The sequence below is a fragment of the Megalopta genalis genome, chromosome 2, assembly GCF_051020955.1.
Source record: "Megalopta genalis isolate 19385.01 chromosome 2, iyMegGena1_principal, whole genome shotgun sequence".
Lineage (NCBI taxonomy): Eukaryota > Metazoa > Arthropoda > Insecta > Hymenoptera > Halictidae > Megalopta > Megalopta genalis.
In genome coordinates this window covers 15,995,029-16,014,752 of record NC_135014.1, presented here as the reverse complement: position 1 = coordinate 16,014,752, position 19,724 = coordinate 15,995,029, and the positions used below count along the sequence as shown (strand labels likewise).

Here is a 19,724-nt window from a genome sequence, read left to right as displayed (position 1 = left end):
CAGAATCTGTAGTCCGCAGCGTGCAGAAACCTGTATCAAATAAACTTAGTCGTTTCATTTGTCAACGAATTCAACGATGTCAATTCATTCTTCAAAGTAATCGACAAAGGCCGATTCGTTTCTCAGAAAATGTATTATTTAGTAATATTAGTTTCTAATAATTTAATAGCGTTAGTTATTTAGTAATATTAGTAGTATAGTAATATCAGTAATTTAGTAATGATTTAGAATTCTTATTCCTTCAACTAATGCCATAAAAGTTGAAAGAATTCGAACAGATTGTACTGGAAGCAGTAGATCATTTGTATTCAAATTTATATACATCATCATTGTCCAATATAATTCTAATTAGGCTTGGAATGTAACGGATTCGATGTTACATAGCATAAATGAAATTGACGATGAGAAGCAATTTATTTACCTTTTAAAAATTCTTAGAACGTAGCAACATACACAGTCTCTGATAGCGGCGGTTGGCTCGAATAAATCAAAGGAATAACTGGAATAGCTATAACGATCATTGCTGCTATGTAAATTCAACGTTACACTGTATAAATAACGAACAGCGATTAAAATCTTGTGTTAAAATAGTTGCACCACGTACCGACAACGACGGTTCGTACCTTTGTACGTGGTTCAAGTAGATCAGGAGGAACGAGAATTTACATTTTTTTGCGAGAAGCAAGCCAGTAAACGACGCGATTCTCCGGAGAGATACGTATTAAAAAGTCGACGCCAATGCCGAAACTTTTCCTGTCGTACCGCACAATTTTCTTCCGGCGATGGTAATCCCAAGGGCGGCTAACGTTAACGCTGACGTTGCCAAGCTTACGCAGAAAGTTTCTTAAGCACTTGTCCGTTTAAGTTATCATAGGATAAGTACTCGCCACTTATCCACGGTTGAAAGGAGAGGGTCATGATTCCAGTTTGAAGAAAGCTTGTTTCTTGCCCATTCAGGGTGCGTATTAAGCATTCGTGCGTATTCAATGCTGGTCGCCGGTGACCCTCGGCAATGATCTCAATTCCTACTTCCTGGGTATTCAAATAATTGTACGTGCCTATTAACCCTCAAGTAGTATGGACCATCTGTCAGACAGCCTCCCAATTCCCATTCGTCTACATTTCAATTTTTATAGCAGCTGATTGTGATAAAACAGAGGTCTTTTAATATGGTTTTCTATACTCCAATTAAGGAAGCTAAGGACAATTAACCCGGCTTCAGTGTAGTATTAGGTCTACCGGAAAGTTCTGTCCGTTTTTGAATTGAAATATAACACAATTTTCATACATTGAATAATATTTATTGTAGAATATACTTTCCATCGTTACTTATGACTTCTTGCCAGCGTGATGGCAACTTGTAAATGCCATTTTTAAAAAATGATTTATATTTAGAGGCGAAGAACTCAACTAGTGCTTGGTTGACATCAGCTTCAGTTTTGAATTTTTGTTCCTGTAAAAAGTTTTGCAAAGAGAGAAACAAGTGATAATCGGAGGGTGCTAGGTCTGGGGAGTACGGTGGATGCGACAGAATTTCCCAGCCTAGCTCTGCGATTTTCTGACGAGTCGCCAAAGCAGCATGTGGTCTGGCATTATCATCGGTAGCCATGTTTTCACGATCGCGTCTAACTTAATAATGACACGAGACATCTTTGTTTCAGTTTATTTAGGAGAGTACATGTGTGTAAATGCAATGATAAAAAGAGATAGTCATGTATGTCTCAAATCAACATGTGCATATGGATTGAAACTTGAAGTGACACTATCGGACAGAACTTTCCGATAGACCTAATATAAAAATGTGATGTGTGATTGTAGCATAGTATTGCTATATGCCAGTCAACTGGTTTAACAAAACGTTTAAAAAAAGTAATTCTAATAAGAAAATCTTCAATTCAAGTAATATTGTCGTACACCTATCAATACTACCATAAAAATACAGGAATGTGCGGTATGCATTATTATTATTTTTATTATATTAATATTGTCATTCTATTTAAAGCAGGTTGATAATTGATGGGGTTGGTCATGTCCCGCGAAACCAACGCTGAGATATGCGAACTGTAAAAATTCTTTGCTCTATCGGTACGTCCCTGATGGAAAGCAAAATTAAGTGAAATTTCATGTCGGGTAAATTAATTGACGGCTGAATATGGAGCGCTTGGAATCTGAAACACGGTAAATTAGTGATCGAGTAATTATTATTGAATCGAGAATCATATCCGCACAGAAAAATGGGGTCAATGTGCGGCGTTTTTATTTGAACGGTGCAGCAAAAATGTAACATACGAATTTTATGAAACAACTCGTATCGACTCTTTCACAATGGTTTTATAAACGAGTCGAATAAATATGTATAGAACGCAACCTGTTAATTCCAGAGCTGTCAGGAAAATAACGCGATTTTATTTTCAGGCGTTCGTGGACTTAGCAATGTGTCCATCGATATTCCATTGGCTGTGGCAGCAGGCACAACCGTCAATATGAGTTGCAGATACGATCTAGGGTCGGACACTTTGTACACAGTGAAATGGTACAAGGGCCCTGAATTTTTTCGATACATCCTGAAAGAGATGCCGCCGATTGCTGTTTTCGGAGATTTGGGTTTCAAAGTTGTTGTAAGTACATGCCGTCGATTAATATTACTCGAAATATCGCAACGCATTCTCTACTAATTTCTGCTATTACGGTGTTAGTGAGATTTCATTACAATTTAGTTTTAGATCATTTAAAAGCTAAGCAATCTTCCCCGTGAAATTTTCTTTCACGTATTTTCACGTCTCCACGATAATTTATCATTTTCCTCGTACTTCAAACAATCATTCTCTTACTTATTGTGTCACAGTAGCCATGTCGGTTTCAACACTAAATCACTTTGATCGCCAATCCAACAACCTGAAAAAAATCCCACAATATCAAAGTAATTTATTAAATGAAATAAACGTTGAAAAATTAAGATCTCCACAATACTGAATACTCTTTCGATCTTCTTGCATTTTGTAAGTCTTGACCAAATTTCGCATACTGGATATATTAGCGTAAAAATTAATTCTTAAACATGGACAATTAATTACGTCACCCATATATGGACGGCATGGCAGTCAACATGTTAAAGTTGTTGAAATTGCATCAACTCTTTCGTAAAAAATCGTTGAATAAATTCCTTTATTCAAGCATACGTTATAATACAAATGGCGAAAAGTCTAAATAAATTCAGTCTCTTCATCGTTGTAAAGTAGCAAATGTTAGTTACTTTTAGGGCTCGGTTGGTTCAGCGTTGAGTACGTTTTATTTACTTCAATTTAGATTACATCTTTACCGTGAATTAGGGTGTCTACATTTCGGTGAATTTTTTGCTGTATAAAAATGTGATTCTTTTTATGTCGCACAGATTTTTAGAATTCATGACTTTCATTGTTGTCCGTCTCATTTCCCCGATAAATTGGAGCCAACAATTGAAGGCTGCCGGAGAAAAACATTTTCGAGATTGCACGACAATAAGCCGCTGCACGTTTCTCAGAGAATTGTCAGCCGGTTATTTCGCGCTAGAAATGTCCCCGGAGTTTCCTACTTATTAAAAGTTGCGAGGCGATCCTTTGCGAATCACGTTTTACATTCGCACCTGACGTGAAATCGTCGAGAACTGAGAGAACAGAAGTGAGTCCCTCGGATTATATTTCCCCAAGTTTCGCCGGGCGTGGAAGTTTGTTAGTGCCATTCATGCTTCACTTTATTATATAGCTGTAGCCGGTAAAATATGTGCCGACGTGACTTTTAAGTAATTAAAGATGGAAACGAACGCGGTAAGCATTCGCGTATTACGTTTCCATGCTTCTTTGCCAAACGGTAAATTAATTGGCACGAACAAAGCGAATTCCGAATTGAGCGTTGCATTTTGATATTTCGTGAAGTAATTACATTCTGCGTCTCGTTCCTTGAACATTCGTTAAACCACAGTTAATCGGTTCGCTGAACACTTTTCAAACCGAATAAAACGTTTCGAACGAAATCTTCGCCTCATAAATACAGTCGGCAATATTTTTCGCGAGAATCGTTGGCTCTTTTTTGCTCCTTGCCCATTCATTAAATAACACAGTTGACACCGTTTCTATGGTGATTCGATATACGTAAAAAATATATATATATGTATATACATATCGCTCACGCCTATGTAATAATTTCTGCTCTTCACACGGACCGAACTATTAAAACAAATTTGGACGTCACGTATATTTCAAAAGCTCGCGCGAAATATTCATGGCAATAAATCACCGCGTTTACGTCAACCACATATCGAAGTATGCGGTATGATTTACGCGCGAGCCCCATTTAGAACACTTCTTTTCGTCGCAACAAAAAAACCAGTATTTTAGTATTCCGAAAACATTCGCATTATTTATTTTTCAATCAAAATTTCGTTAGACAAGGCAAGCTGCACGCCGACGCAACGCGACGACCGAGAGCTTTATTGCCCGTGGGTGAATGTTCTCTCGTCGGGGATTGTATTTTATTGCGATTTATAGATTCAACGAGAGTAACATAAATGCAATTGTCGATAATGCGGTACATATCTTATGCTCGCGGACGTGCATGCACAGTGCATGCATCACGGCAATACCATAAGAAGAAATAATAAACGGCTCGATCGATACTTCCAAATGGACTGGCAAAAAAAAAATAGATAAAACGATACGACTGACATCCGAATTCCGTCAATGCTCGGTCGAACGATGCAATTTCCGATCGGGGCACGCATTCTAATTTGCTAAAAGCGTGTGCAAACATCGCCAATCGTGCGATACGTGTCGTTGCTGCAACTACGCGGTCCGGAAGAAATCCTGATTAATATGACGGATGTTTATTAACGACACAGCGGCTTCCGCTATCGTATTAACTTCGCGGATTACTTTGCGAATCAACGCTGAGAAACGCGGGAATAAAATGTATGTTGCTCCAATTATTCTTGCAAAATTTAGATTACGTTGTCCATTCAGAGGTCGATAAAATAACTATGAAAACTGATATATTGAACTTTATGCTGCCGTTGTAAAGAGGAGGCTTTGATTCGAGGCTATGAAATACATTGACTCGCGAGAAAAAGTTTTCTAACGATTTTAAGAGACGTTGCAATTTGTACCGTTCTCGAGGAAAATGTGACTCGTATCGGCAATTTCATGCGAAAATATTTTAGAAGAAATTGATCGATGTAGCATCGCAATAATCGGCCTCAAAAACTGGCCAAATTTACCTTATTCATTTACGTGAGAACAAAAACACTCGGCAATGAAACGATAATGTAAATATTCTTAGATATTATACGTTTGTTTATATCATTTTACACGAATACAAATTTTCTTGCGTAATTACGGATTTCAATAAGTTGATCTCATTCTTCGTTGAAATGATTCCTTCCAATGAAATTAGGAAGACATAATTGATTGGCGTAAAAATTAATTTTCGAACGTGTCAAGAAAGAACAGTTAACGGAAAAACTCTTCGCTTTGAACGAAACATAACACTGCGAAAGTGAATAAAATGAAAGAAAAGCTACGCACTATCTCGAGATTTATTTATACGATTTTTGGTTAGTTTTCGAGGCGAAGTACACCATTGTACGAAAAAAAAGAAACATCATGCTTTGAAACTAGCGCAGGTTCACAGCCGTACCATTCTATCTTACGGAATTGCAGCAGTTCAAAGGTCGGCAATTTTTCGAAATTTCGAGTTCAAATAGTTTTTGGGCCGCTGTGTTCCGAGCAAATTCGCCGTTACAAATTACAGCGTGTCGTAGTTGACCGTGGCTATCGATTGGATCCATCTACAAAGAAGAGCGCGCACGCTGTTTGCGTGTTACCTGGAGCACCGGCTGGCGTGCCGGTGGCAAAGGAGAGAAAAAAAAGGGTAACGCGCGCGTCAGAAAATTCGCAGTTCGAATGCGCACCCCGTGGCCGGGTCAAAAACGTGTTAAAGACTTCGCGTGGCTGCAGATTCCGTGTGCACGCGTGCGCCGATCGAACGCGGCCGGCCAACGTGAGGACCTCTCACGCACGTAATACTTTTCCAATTAGATTTTACTAGCAGGACAGACACACAGATCTGACCCGATAAATCGCGACGGGCGTTTACCGGCGGCGAGAAAAAAAGAATACAAAGAAGTCCTAGAACATAATCCCTCACTCGACGTGTTTGTAAAATGCGGAATGTGGAGTCATTAAATCGCGACCCTGGATTCGAAAATAGTACCGGCCGAGTGCAGAACGCGTTTTTATATTGCGCTGTTATCTCCGGCTATTTCCAGTTCACTCGGACTGGTTTAATAAGATTTCGAAAAATCGGGAATCTCCGTACACGGCTTCCCAAGAATGTGCAAAAGTGTGTAATGAATGTGCGGGCGCGCGCGCGCGCGTTTGCCTTTTAATGTGAAAGTTGTGTAAATCCGTTTTTTGCCTATTCAATTTAATGGGACATCTTTCGATTTCTGACTCGAAATGTGTGTTCTCGCTTTGTTATCTCTAAATTTAGCTAAAAGAGATACAACATTGTTTAATGCACTCCTTACTACTCGAGTCGCTTTCGCATTAAACTCTGGCTACCATTTTAAAAGCTTCGTACGATATTGAATTTTACGAACCTGGTGCAGATTGAATCAATTTGATTTGTTTCCGAAACGATCGGTAATATACGGTTTCGAAAATTCATTTAGAACGAATTTCGTACGACTGGCGATGTTCAAACTTTCATAAAATGTTTGTAATGAAAGTTTATACGAATGGAACGAAACAAATTTTCTGGAATAACTTGTTAACAAATATGTATACACATTTCCGTTAATTGCGTTCCAAATTTAACATTGCACGTGTGCTTACATTTCTTGTAATAACGAATAGATTTTTCCGCAAACTGGGAAACATGTTCCCTTTTTATTGCATCCGGAAAAAAAGAGTAGGAATGCGGAAACATTTGTCGAATCGAATTTCAATTACGTGTATCTTCGTATCGGGGCTCTGTGACATCGTAAACTATGTCGGAATGCATTGTGTGATTTGTACGCTGAAATCGGCACTCGTAATTAATTATTGTGTCTCGAAGTATTGTGTCTCGCAGAGGAGTAAATGCTCGAGGATATGTCAAAGCGAACACGTAAGTGCAATCGATTTGCAATACACGGTGCATGAGTTGCCGTTGCTCGTACTATACAGCAGTCATGGATGCTAAATTAAATGAAATTGCATCGAGAACGCTAGGGAAAAGTATGCTTCTATTGCAGGAATTTCCCTCCGTGCTGCTCTAGCTTGATTACGAAAACATTTTTGGCACGAAAATTGCTCTCTTAGTTAATCCCTAGAATTTTCATGCCGGTAATAATTGCGGGACTGCGGATTTCTAGACAAAACAACATTTTTTTGGATCTTTTGCAAGGAACAGTAATTGGAAATTCAGTAATTTTGATCAATTCGTTAATGCTTCCAGTGTTTCCTCGCTCTTATATTCCATCGAGAGTGGCCTGCAAAAGTGTTCGTACACCTTTTAAAATGCAATTACTATTTTAAAGCACAACTAAATGACTTGAATTTTCTTTAGATGATACTTTTTTGAAAATTTTGTTATTACTTGGGATGACAAAAAGAAACAATCTAAACGCTATAATCTAAACAAAATTCAAGTCACTTAGTCCAGTTTCAATAAAGTAATTGCGTCTGAAAAGGTGTACGGACACTTTTGTGGGCCACTATACTTATTTCAGTTACACGAACAAGCATAAAATGTGCACTTTAATAATGAGATTGCGTTATTATTAGATCGTTATGCAAGATAAAAATGGTCTGGAGCTATCTCGAGAAACGGGACCTGAAAAGAAATTCATTAATCATAAATTCCTCTTAAGTTTGCACTGTTCTGTATTGGATGATCACATATAATCGTGAACGTATGGAATCAGCAGTCCAGCAATCACGGCAAATTGGGATCTAACGCCTGAATAAAATCATGGAAGAGTACTCTTCGAAGATATTTTAATGAATTCAGATTCGAAATTATTGCCACATTTACGCGTAGATCGTTGGAATTTATTCGCGGTGTAATGAGTGTTAATGATCTTGGGACAAGACGTCGAGGAATCTAATTTTCGCAATCAGCGTTAACACTGTATTTTATTCACATTCCAGAAGAATCAGAGTGACGCCCATCGAGTAGTTTTAAAGGACGTGCAGCCAAATCACACCGGCAAGTACCGTTGCGAGGTCTCTGGTGATTCGCCGTCGTTTAATACTCTAAGCGTTATTGGTTACATGTACGTGGTCAGTAAGTATCGCAACCCTACTTTTTGCACCGCTAAATAACGTATATTTGAACAATGTAACACCGATCGAAGCTGTTAAACGAGCCTGACAAGAACTTGTCTAGCCCGCGAGGCAAGTAGAAAGAAACGCTATCGAATTACTCTAGTCGTATCCTTTACGAGGTTACATGTTTTTGCTCTTGCGCTTCTTGCGGACGATATTCGATATTATCGTACCTCATTGTTAAACAGAATTGCTATTACCAACTAGTTCCGCAGACAAAAACCGCGTTCAAGCAGATCCTGAAGAAACTGATCAGCTGCCATTTGTGTATCAAAATGTAAAGAGAGCTCGGATAATGCGATAAGGCCTCGGTTCGCAAACTCAAGTTTCTTTCGACATGCAAATTATCCACTTAACAGCACTTATGTCTATAATTTGGCCGTTGAACACGTTCCGTTGATTAAGTGCTCCTTTTACTGCATTTTATTTTATTCTATAAACCGGCGCATAATTCTTATCGCGTGAAATTTGATCAATTTGCCTTAAACGTTCTACGGTCTGGCATTTTTATATTGGAGCACCTCTTAAAAGAGAATAATTCTTTCCAAATTCAGCGAAATGGCTTGAATTTTTTGAAGATGTTAGAGGGACTAGTTTATTGTATAATAACTAGAATATCTTTTAATAACTTTTGCTATTATGTATAACGACAATGAAGATAAAAAACTCGCGGGTCATGACAACGTCAACTCATTTCGATGAAATTTTGCAACATGCATTTAAGTTACAGAGATCTACAAAGGCATTGTTTAAATTTTCGTTATAACCACAGATAAAAAAGTTAAAATACGCGCGTTCCTTATTTCTTCTTTCATTCCAACCAATCGCAGTTTTTAACAAAAATGTTATAAACATTGCTTAGTAAATTAGTCTCTCTAACATCTCAAAAAAATACAAGTAATTCCGTCCACTGTTACAAAACCTTACTCTGATTTAAAAGGTATCCAAATATTAATTCGAGTCACTGTAACTTGTACTCGGTATATGTAGTTGTATATAAATTAACAACGAATGTTCAATTTATAAAAATGACCAATTTACTCTGATGCATAAAGTAACGTTTTAACACTTCAATGCATAATATCCTCGATTATGAAAAAGACACTGTAATACAACACACCGCATTGTGGCTGAAAATGAATTGAAATAAAACCATTGATCAATCACTAGCGACTTCAAAGTTACAGTAGAAATTCAAAAATATTATTCCAACGTTGAAAAAAGTTTGGACCTCGCAGTACTATTTTCAGATCGGTGATCATTCATGCACAAATCATTTCACAACTGAGACGTGAAACATACGATTGTTGATGCTATATCCCATCGACAGATTTTCGCCGCTTTTGTTCGTCTGAATGTAGGCGCAGGTTCATTGAAACCGGGAACGATGCTCCGGACAAAACAAAATGCGGTAGCAGAACCTTGTCACTTAGTCTCATTAAACGACCAAACTCGCGTCTTTCATTTTATCATCTCGTCTCGACCATGTTCCGCGACTCTCTTAACCGACTTACCGATAATTACCAGCCCCGTTTCAGTGAAACACAGCCCCAGCCCCCTTCAGAGCCGCGCGCGCCCGGTTTTCGCCAAGCTGATCCATTAGTACGCACTGTTAGTTTTCAATGCAGACGACGAATTAGTTGGAAACTAAGCATACGGTATATCCGCGACGAATCGAGGACCTCATCTCGACCCGGTATATTTCTGCGGATCCGTGATTCCAATCCTTCAGCGAGGCCCGCCCCTCTAATTACACAGGCCAACGCCTATTTTACGTTCCAATAAGTCATTCTTGTGGATCTCGACTCGCTGAACATCGCTCTTCCCTGTCGCTCTCAATCCTTAAGAAATTCATAAAGACGGCTCTTCAAGTTTTTCAATTTGTTGTGCTTTGACCGTAGTGCATACTCGCCTGAATGCAACGAGATAAAATTAAGGATATTGAAACAGGTTCAAGTAATTTTTCAAGCGAGCGAGACACCGTTCACGAACCGATTATTTTCCGAGATGAATTCGTGCTCACTTCGAACATGGACGGCTCAGGAGCCAATCAGTGTAAGATCGTTGACCTTAAACTTGAGATAAATGGGGATTCTGCAAATTAGCCGGTAAAATATAACAATGCCGCTAATAATGAAAAGTATTGTATTTTATTGTAATTAAATAAAGAATTATTATTAATCATTCAAACATCAAAATTAATGTTAATATTTGATCATTTTATTTCATTTATTTTATTCTTGTTTTCTTATGGTCAATGGTCATCAAATGGTCAATATAAATGCTGCAATCTGTTGTTCATTTATGAAGAAATCGGCTATATTGCTTTATCCGCCGAAAGATCCCATGATAAAGATGTGTCTGCACTGCGTGACTCATTCTCCAATAACGGTGGACTCGCTAAGAGATTTTAACAATATTCTTACGTTCTGCTCAATTTATTAAAATTATTTAACAACAAAGTACATTTTTATTAAACATCTGTTCCTTAACAATCAACCATACAATATACCATTAAGTTTAGGACACTGTTTAGAATTGTTCCGTGTAAGAAACATTTGCAGTGCTTCTCTAACCAGGATTGGAAAAATGTCTATAACTGAAAGTTTGACTGTCAGAGTGAAATTTACATTTCCTAAAGCGTTTCTCGTTTTCCCTCAGCTCGCGAGACACTTATTCTGCGATCGAAACTTTCGATTACGAGAATATCTCTAGTCTTAATTATAGACTTAATTATATTCTTAATTATATTCTTTTATTAACTTAATTATATTCTTTAATTATATTCTTTTACGAAATAATTGATAATTAATTGGACGGTGTTATTACGACTAATATTAGGTCAATCGTAAAGTTCTGTCCGTTTAAGAAATGAAAGGAAATAATAGATTTCTCATAAATTTAGTAATATTTATCGTACAATATAATTTCCGCCGTTACTTACGACCTCTTGCCAGCGTGACGGCAATTTGTGAGTAACATTTTTCAAAAATATACGTCTCAAATGAACACGTGCACACCTATCGAAATTTGCAATGACATTATCGGACAGAACTTGCCGGTGGGCCTAACAGTTCTGCCGTATGAAGCGCGACGTTGTCACCGTAATTGCCATAGATTGAAAGGACCGGGAGGCAGTGACGCAACAAAAGAAAATGAGGGAACGCGTGGAGAAGAGACTGGCGGAATAGAGGGTAGAACATCAAGTTTTGTTCCCACCATCTCGTACTCTCGTTGAGCGTCAACTTAACGACGCCACAGCCTCCGTAGCGATTCCTCTTTGAAGGAACGAGGCGATTGCCTCTCCTTTCCGATCACGGATCGCTCGTAAAAGCTCGATAGTGAATCGAGCCTTCGAATCCTACCTTGTACACCTCGGATCCCCCTATCTCCCTCCCTTTCTCCCGGTTTCTCTTGCTCTCTCTCCCCCTCGTTTTCTCCATTCTCACCAGACGGGACGATCGGCCGCATCCACAATATTACCAGAGACACGTACGAAATGATAATCCTCAGCCACCACGAGTCCGTGTCCTTGAAAGCTGCATCGACGATGGGGACGAACTGTGCTCGGATGCATGGCGGAAGTCATTCAGGTGAAGCCAGACAATTCTTTGACAGTCCCCACTGCCGCTAAAGGGAAATTGACTGCCTTCTGCGGACGGTATAATGATCGCTCGCGATATATGTACATCACGTGTTATGTATACGGAGCATCTCGCCACGGGCTCGCCTAGCGAGACACACTCTAGCCACGATTATACAATAATAGTCGAGGCTTCGCGAGCTCCCTGAATTTTTATATCGACATCAACCCTTGCACGTTCATGCCCATGTGAGACACGGTTATGCTAGACCGACCGAGAACTGCTTCGGAGCTTATAGACTTCCTTGAGTTCGTTACGACGGGAAAGCAGCTTTCGATGATGCGATTTTCAGGACAATGTCTGGGTATTGATTTCAGGATAACGACTGAATCTGATCGACTGAAACTTTGTGTGTATAATGACGCGTGTTTGAAGTGACAGTACAAACATTTGTGAAACTTTTTATTAAAAATTCTAACAGCTATTAGAGATTGATACCGTCTATTTTATAAGTCCAAAGTATAAAAATTGGTCGTGTAACCAACATTTCCGATGACGTTCTTAAAAATATTAATCGCTGGTACGTTAATTGTCGCAAATAATGATTGCATCTCAAGTGAACACGATTGAGTTCGGTTAGAATCATGGAGCTGAAGACATTTTCGAAAACCTTGACTTATGTCTTAAAATGTAATTTGCACACGCCAAAATATTACATCGACAAGTGAAAGAAATGATAAAGTTAGTATAAATAAAAACTCAACTCGAAATTACATTAGTAATAAATTTGGTCAGTAAACAATGCACATGTTGATAAACAATATCGCTCCGTGTTTCTCACAATGAGGAAAATGTGACTTACGCCACTATAATTTTAACCCGCACAATCGATGGAAGATCCTGTGCACACATTGTACTGCAAAGAGCGAATACCGTATGAAATTAATTCCTATTGAAACGAAGCGATTATACTTTTATAAAGACACGTTCGATTTCCAATCGTGAGAAGCTATTGATTCCGAAATAAAAGATACTTAAATTCGAAGTTAAACTTTGTTAGACACGGTTGGTGCTCGGTCGAGTGACCATTCAGGAACTCCCGTGTACAGGTGGTAGAATTGGTAGTTCGAATTTCTCCTGGAACTGTTGAACTTCAGCTAATGATCGTATTGACCGATGCCATGAACAGAACAGAATTTCCACAAAGGTTCAAAATCGCCCGGAAACAATTAGGTACTCCTGTTGGGTACTACTGTTTTGTCTTGTCAAATAAAAGACCATTAAATCGAAGAAGTGGTTCGTTCTTCTTCTCCCACAAAATCCTGTCGAGACCATTTACGAATCATGCTGTCTGCATTCTGTTACAATTATTATTTCATACCTAGAACGACGAAGACTAATCCTGTTTATAATAAAAACTAGCATTCTTCTGATATATGTTCGATAAAAAAAAGGACATGGTTGCAACATATTCTATAATTACAATGGCAATGAAGGAAAATGTGAATAGTCAATAAAAGAATAAAGCAGAGTGAAATCAAAGACTAATTTATATTATAATTTGACTGCCACTTTTGTAAGTCAAATTTCACCGAGCCAAAACGGTATTAAAGAACAATTTATATTCAAGCAATGCACAGACCACGGTGAAGTATATTTAAATAACTTTATCCGGATCTTTGTAAATTGAAGTTCACAAACGTAACGTCGAATATTCTCGCATTAATTACAAATTCCTGTCAGCACATGACAAAATTGTAATAGCTGTTTCCATAAGTTCGGAAGCTATCAATGTTGCTCTTGACATGAGTCAGCCTAGAAACTTCCGGAAACTCGTAAGCTTCGAAGCAGGGTTTGATAGCTCGGCTAACCGAAGTCAACTAGTTTGTTTTTTGCAAAAAGAGAACTTTTTATATTCTTCCCGCGACGCCCATCGCCCAATCAGCGTTTTCCTAGGGCACCGGCATTTTATTGCCTTCCGTACCTGGCGGTTCCGGATAACATGCTCGCTTACCTTTGACCTCGCAGTGATCACGACCCCATTCATCCCCGTTGTAACGTGAACGTTCGCGAAGCCTTCCGTGGAGATCACTTTTACGATCTGGAACATGCTATTTCCAATTTCTTTTTATTTAGAGTCGTAACCACTACGAATAGTTGTCATTAATTATTTCAACATATCTGTGTGTAGCATGTAGGTTGTATCAAGCATTGGATTATTCCAAAAAATCAGATTCAAACAATGTAATTATTTTCTTGTCAACGTTCCATTTTTTTTTTCAGATTTTGCAATGTATTTCTTAGGATGATACAACTCATTTCTTAATCCTAAGTTGTCTAATCAAAATGGATCCGAGGGTCTCACGATAAAATTCAGTTTGCTGTTAAATAAGTACTGAACGGCCATTTATCAAATAAGCCATGAACGAGACTTTTATTTAGGACAGGATAAATAAATGGTCTATGTAATTCTAGTTTGAAACATTCAGATCTTGATCAGTTCTTTTACTATAAGAATGCATAGTGTCAATAACTTTCTCCTACGTTTGCATGCTTTATTATTAATTTTTTGAAAAACGATACGCACAATATAGTTTCAGAACAAGTATAATTTTATTATAGAAAGACTCACAATTTTTGAGATAATGGTAATTAATTACCCATTCGTGGTAGTTCTCCCCCACAAGTTTCATATATTTCGTGCGCTTATCTTATCAACGAAAAATTCCTTGATATCTTATACTATACATCTCTTCCCTTGCTTCCATGTAGGTCGCATAATTCTTATTCCGTACGCTTAATTTATCTGGTTAAGCAACCGACAATCGATGGCCAGCGGATAAAAGTGAATAAGACCATTTTTCAACGAGCCCCGTTGTAACGTTGTAACCATCAAATTTCGCCGGACGTGCTGTTTTAAATAACTCGCCTCGAATATTCGTTTGTACGCGGCACGTTTATCGATGGAAGTCTTTCATGAAAATAATTTTTGATGTGCTATCATCGCGGTGTTCGGCCGATATCAAAATTGCTCTTCAGAGCGATTTATTATTGCCGGTGCAATCTGGAAACGAATGAATATTCATGAACGCCGCGCGGGGAGGTTCGGCGGAATAAAATTTTTTACAAACGTGCCTTCATTTTCGAGGAAAAGAATTTCAGTGCACCGTATCGAGTCCACGGATCTCTCCATATCGGATCTTGGCCATAAATCGCCCGCTAAAAAGTGCACGCAAAAACGTGCGCCGTTTGTGTTTTTTTTTTTTTATGAATCCCTCTCCGTGTTATCGATTATGAAATGGTACTCGGGGCCGGAGCGGTGGTCACGCGAGAACGCGCGGAGCCATCGAAATTGAAAGTCGATGATTTTATCGACGGAGAATCGAAGTAAACTAATTCCACGTACCCAAGCGAATTTTCGGGCGCAACAACCGCGGCGCCTCATTTCATGATCTAAATGGAAGAGGGAGCAGATATATTTCGTATTAAAATGGCAGACTACGAAAACACCAAGGGAAATCACTGGCAGCAAATGAAGAGCACGAAATACGGTATCAAGATAGCCTCGGTATTATACAACTGTTTGATGAGAATACTAAAGCTATCTACTGGGGAACGGAGACAAATCCGCCCCGTAACATTATTCATCGCGTCAGCCGACAATTGCAAATTTATCAAATCAGAATCGATGCTTTTTATAACGCGTCAAATACTTTTCGAGACATTTCCAGGTATTGTTGAAAATATAGAAGTGGCCCGCGTATAGTGCTTGATTGAGATTGTTCGATGAAAGTGTTAACGAATATATGACTACAAATTCTGTGATCCTATCATCCAATAATTATAAATATATTGGATCGAGAAGAAGAATTATATCGTGCTTTTTGTAACATATTTATTTGCATTCCCGGTAGACGCAATGGTTGTTCCATGCCTTTCGACTCACGAGACTATGATAATAATAGAAGAAAAATTACGGATATAGGATGATTAATCATGCTAACTGCGCACGCGCAAAAACGGATTTAATTGAACAATCCTTACAAATTATAAAATTATCATATTGTACAATAAACACTTGACTATCCTTTGTAAGTGGTAGTAGTTTCTTTTGTACAAATTTTATTTCAGTTTTGCCTACGTTATTAGCTTCTCTTGTACTGAAGACTTTTCTCCCGCGAATAAATGAATTAAATGAAATGCAATATATAAAATATTTTCAGACATGCTTTGAATTACTGCTCAAAATGCAGAGGCAATTAGGAACGAATTAGTCGCACACGACGTCACGTACTACTGTAAGCGGAAAATAGAGAACTGAATTTTTTTTTTACGAGCCTCCTTTCTCAAGAAGAGCGAGTTTAAAAGTGCATAAAGTGCACTTGCTACTGACGGCTGACGTGTCTGTTCATGACTTACCGTTTCTACTTCGGCTATGCACCGAAGACGAGCTCCGAAACTTGATTTTCCTGTAAAGAAATTTTATTCTACATCTCTGCGAAACATCCTCCGTACTTTGTACGTGACAAAATAATATATTTTTAGTAAATTCTCCAAACAGAAACGTATAGAAGAATCAATGATATGTTTGATTTCTTATGAATTCATGCGGGAAAAATTCAGCCGAAATCTTAATATTTGGAAATGTTGCTTTACGACGGAGCTGTAAAGAACAAATCCGTTTCTACATCCTCGACCCACTGTTCTCGGCGGAATCACATATAAAATGCAGCAATTGCCAGAAAAAAAAGACCTCATACCCCCAGTTACGTAATTTAAGGTACGCGCATATTGCCGGAAATAGAGGTCAGCATGCAACTTTCATGAGGGGTGCGCCGTCGACGGACCTACTCATAAGTGGGCATTGTGCGACTTTTCTTTAGACTGCATATTATAATAGTCAGTTAAATAACGAAAGTTTCAAATATTCTGACCACATTGTGTTATAAAGTCAAACGAGACGATATTATATTTATATATCATATGTTATATTATATTAAATATTATTATATATATTATATATATATATATATTATATTATTATATTATATTTATATATCATATGTTATATTATATTATATATTATGTTATATATTATTATATATATTATTATATATTATTATATATATTATTATAATATATTATTATATTATATTTATGTATCATATGTTATATTATATTACATATTCTTACCACCCTTTACAAGTTATCACGTTTTCACTGGTGTTCGAATAGATTTTGCCAGAGATTGTAAATTATCGTTCTTATTTCGTTTATATGAAATTAGGCGCATTTACCGATACCACATTTAAGTTTTTAGCAATTTATGAAATTCAGACAAATATCTGGTGATATATGAACATTGCTGTGTGTATAGCAGATTTGAATGGCGCATCATAGCCGCCAGTCATGTGTAAGATCTATTTATCATTATGAAACGAACGAAGAAAGACGCAACAGAATCGCAAGAGAGGAAACGTTTTAATTGCTTATATAAATTCTTTGGTCTATTCGCGAATGACGTCGCGTTAAAACGAAATGAAAATATTATTAATTACGGATCAGGCGAAATGAAAAGTTGTTACGGGATAAATGTGAAATGTATTTTAGGTCTTCCCGAGGGCGACCCCCAAATTAGAGTGGAGAAGCAACGTTACGCTGTCGGTGACACTGTTCGCGGAAACTGTACTGTTCCTTCGGGAAACCCACCAGCAAATGTGACGTGGACTGTCAATGGAGTGCCGGTAGGTTGATGGATGCATAAACTTTCGGAGAATGTGGGTACGCTGGTATCGATTAGCTGTCGTTATTATAACGATCAATATTTTCGTTACTTCGCCCGCATTTTCAAGTTTATCGAACATTCTAGAATTAAAAGTTTCGAACGTTCAGCAGTGCGTATGCGTATCGTCCAGAGACAGAGTCCTGAAATAACCGAAGTAATTTTTCTAATAACTTCTACTTCTGGTTTTACCATGGCTGTGCGTTACAATTTTTAATTATACTCGTGTCTATCGAAGATGGCGAGTTGTTAGGAATAGTCGTGCAATTAAAATCTTTTCGGCGAACGGTTGAAGAATTAAAATTGTTGATCTTTTGCGACAGGGATATTATCAATTTCAATAGAAGATACTGTATAAAGACAGTGATATTATAATGTGGGACCAACTTGATGGCCTGGCCATTATGCACAGCAGTTAGGAAAAGCATTACGGGAAGCATTAAGATACTTCTGTAAGTGGTGGATTATTCGCGGTGGAGAATCTCTGTCAAAACTACGATCACCGGATTTGATCGCTAAAATGCTTTCTATAAAAAAGCATTCTGTGAAAGGAAGAGGCGGAATGCTGCGCGTTGTAAAGAGGCTAACGAAGCGCGGAAATAAATATCCAAATCGAACACGGTCGTTATTTTAATAGAATAGGAACATCAGGTACAAGAAGAAAAATGCGAAAGAACGGGAAGTGAAATTTAAAGATGGTCAGGTTCATTATTTTAACACTATTAGATTAATACCAAATGCTGTTGCGTTTATTAAATGTTACTTCGCCATCATGATAGATAACAAAAGTGAACAATAGCTCCCTTATTTCAGTTGATGCCTATTTAAAGATGGTCAGGTTCATTATTTTAACACTATTGGATTAATACCAAATGCTGTTGCGTTTATTAAATGTTACTTCGCCATCATGATAGATAACAAAAGTGAATAATAGCTCCCTTATTTCAGTCGATGCCTATTTAAAGATGGTCAGGTTCATTATTTTAACACTATTGGATTAATACCAAATGCTGTTGCGTTTATTAAATGTTACTTCGCTATTATGATAGATAACAAAAGTGAATAGTAGCTCGCTTATTTCAGTCGATGCCTATTTAAAGATGGTCAGGTTCATTATTTTAACACAATTGGATTAATACTAAATGCTGTTGCGTTTATTAAATGTGACTTCGCTATTATGATAGATAACAAAAGTGAACAATAGCTCCCTTATTTCAGTTGATGCCTATTTAAAGATGGTCAGGTTCATTATTTTAACACAATTGGATTAATACCAAATGCTGTTGCGTTTATTAAATGTGACTTCGCTATTATGATAGATAACAAAAGTGAACAATAGCTCCCTTATTTCAGTTGATGCCTATTTAAAGATGGTCAGGTTCATTATTTTAACACTATTGGATTAATACTAAATGCTGTTGCGTTTATTAAATGTTACTTCGCTATTATGATAGATAACAAAAGTGAATAATAGCTCCCTTATTTCAGTCGATGCCTATACAAGATACTTTGGACTTCGTTGAACGTTGAAAGTGATTTTCTGTTACAGGTGAATGCTAGTTTCACGGTGAACATGACGGACAAACTTGGTGACAATCAGCAACGAATGACTATCGCAGGACTGGATTTCGAGATAATACCAGATAGTTTTGGTAACGGCAGATTACACGTGGTTTGCCACGCCAAAGTCTTTCATTTGTATAAAAAAGAAGCCTCTGTCGATTTAATGGAGGAACGGCCACGTTTGGCATCCGTTTTAGGAACACGAGAATCTTCCCATATTGGTACGTTCCGCAAATCGTGCTCTATCTTCGAGATAAAATAATAATAATAAAGATGCCGCTGTTATGAAAATTTCACTGTAATAAAGATGAAAGAATAAACCAAATCACGGACCAACCGATTGAAAATGATGAAAAGAGATAGCAATTTCTTCCTAATTCGTGTTCAGATTGCGCACAAAAATGGACGATTTGGGAGGAAGAGCCTTTTATAATAATATATTATTTATAATAA

The 19,724-nt window shown here is 37.7% G+C and overlaps 1 protein-coding gene across 2 annotated transcripts in view; it reads left to right on the top strand.

The window, feature by feature from the left end:
- LOC117219271 (uncharacterized) overlaps positions 1–19,724 on the top strand; it is a 69,244-nt gene that overhangs the window by 48,779 nt on the left and 741 nt on the right. For both annotated transcript variants that reach the window (XM_033468270.2, XM_033468271.2), the window contains exons 2-5: positions 2,416–2,618; positions 8,166–8,301; positions 17,537–17,670; positions 19,258–19,492. In XM_033468270.2, coding sequence (XP_033324161.2) covers positions 2,416–2,618; positions 8,166–8,301; positions 17,537–17,670; positions 19,258–19,492 — 708 coding nt within the window. The remainder of the gene's footprint in view (positions 1–2,415; positions 2,619–8,165; positions 8,302–17,536; positions 17,671–19,257; positions 19,493–19,724) is intronic.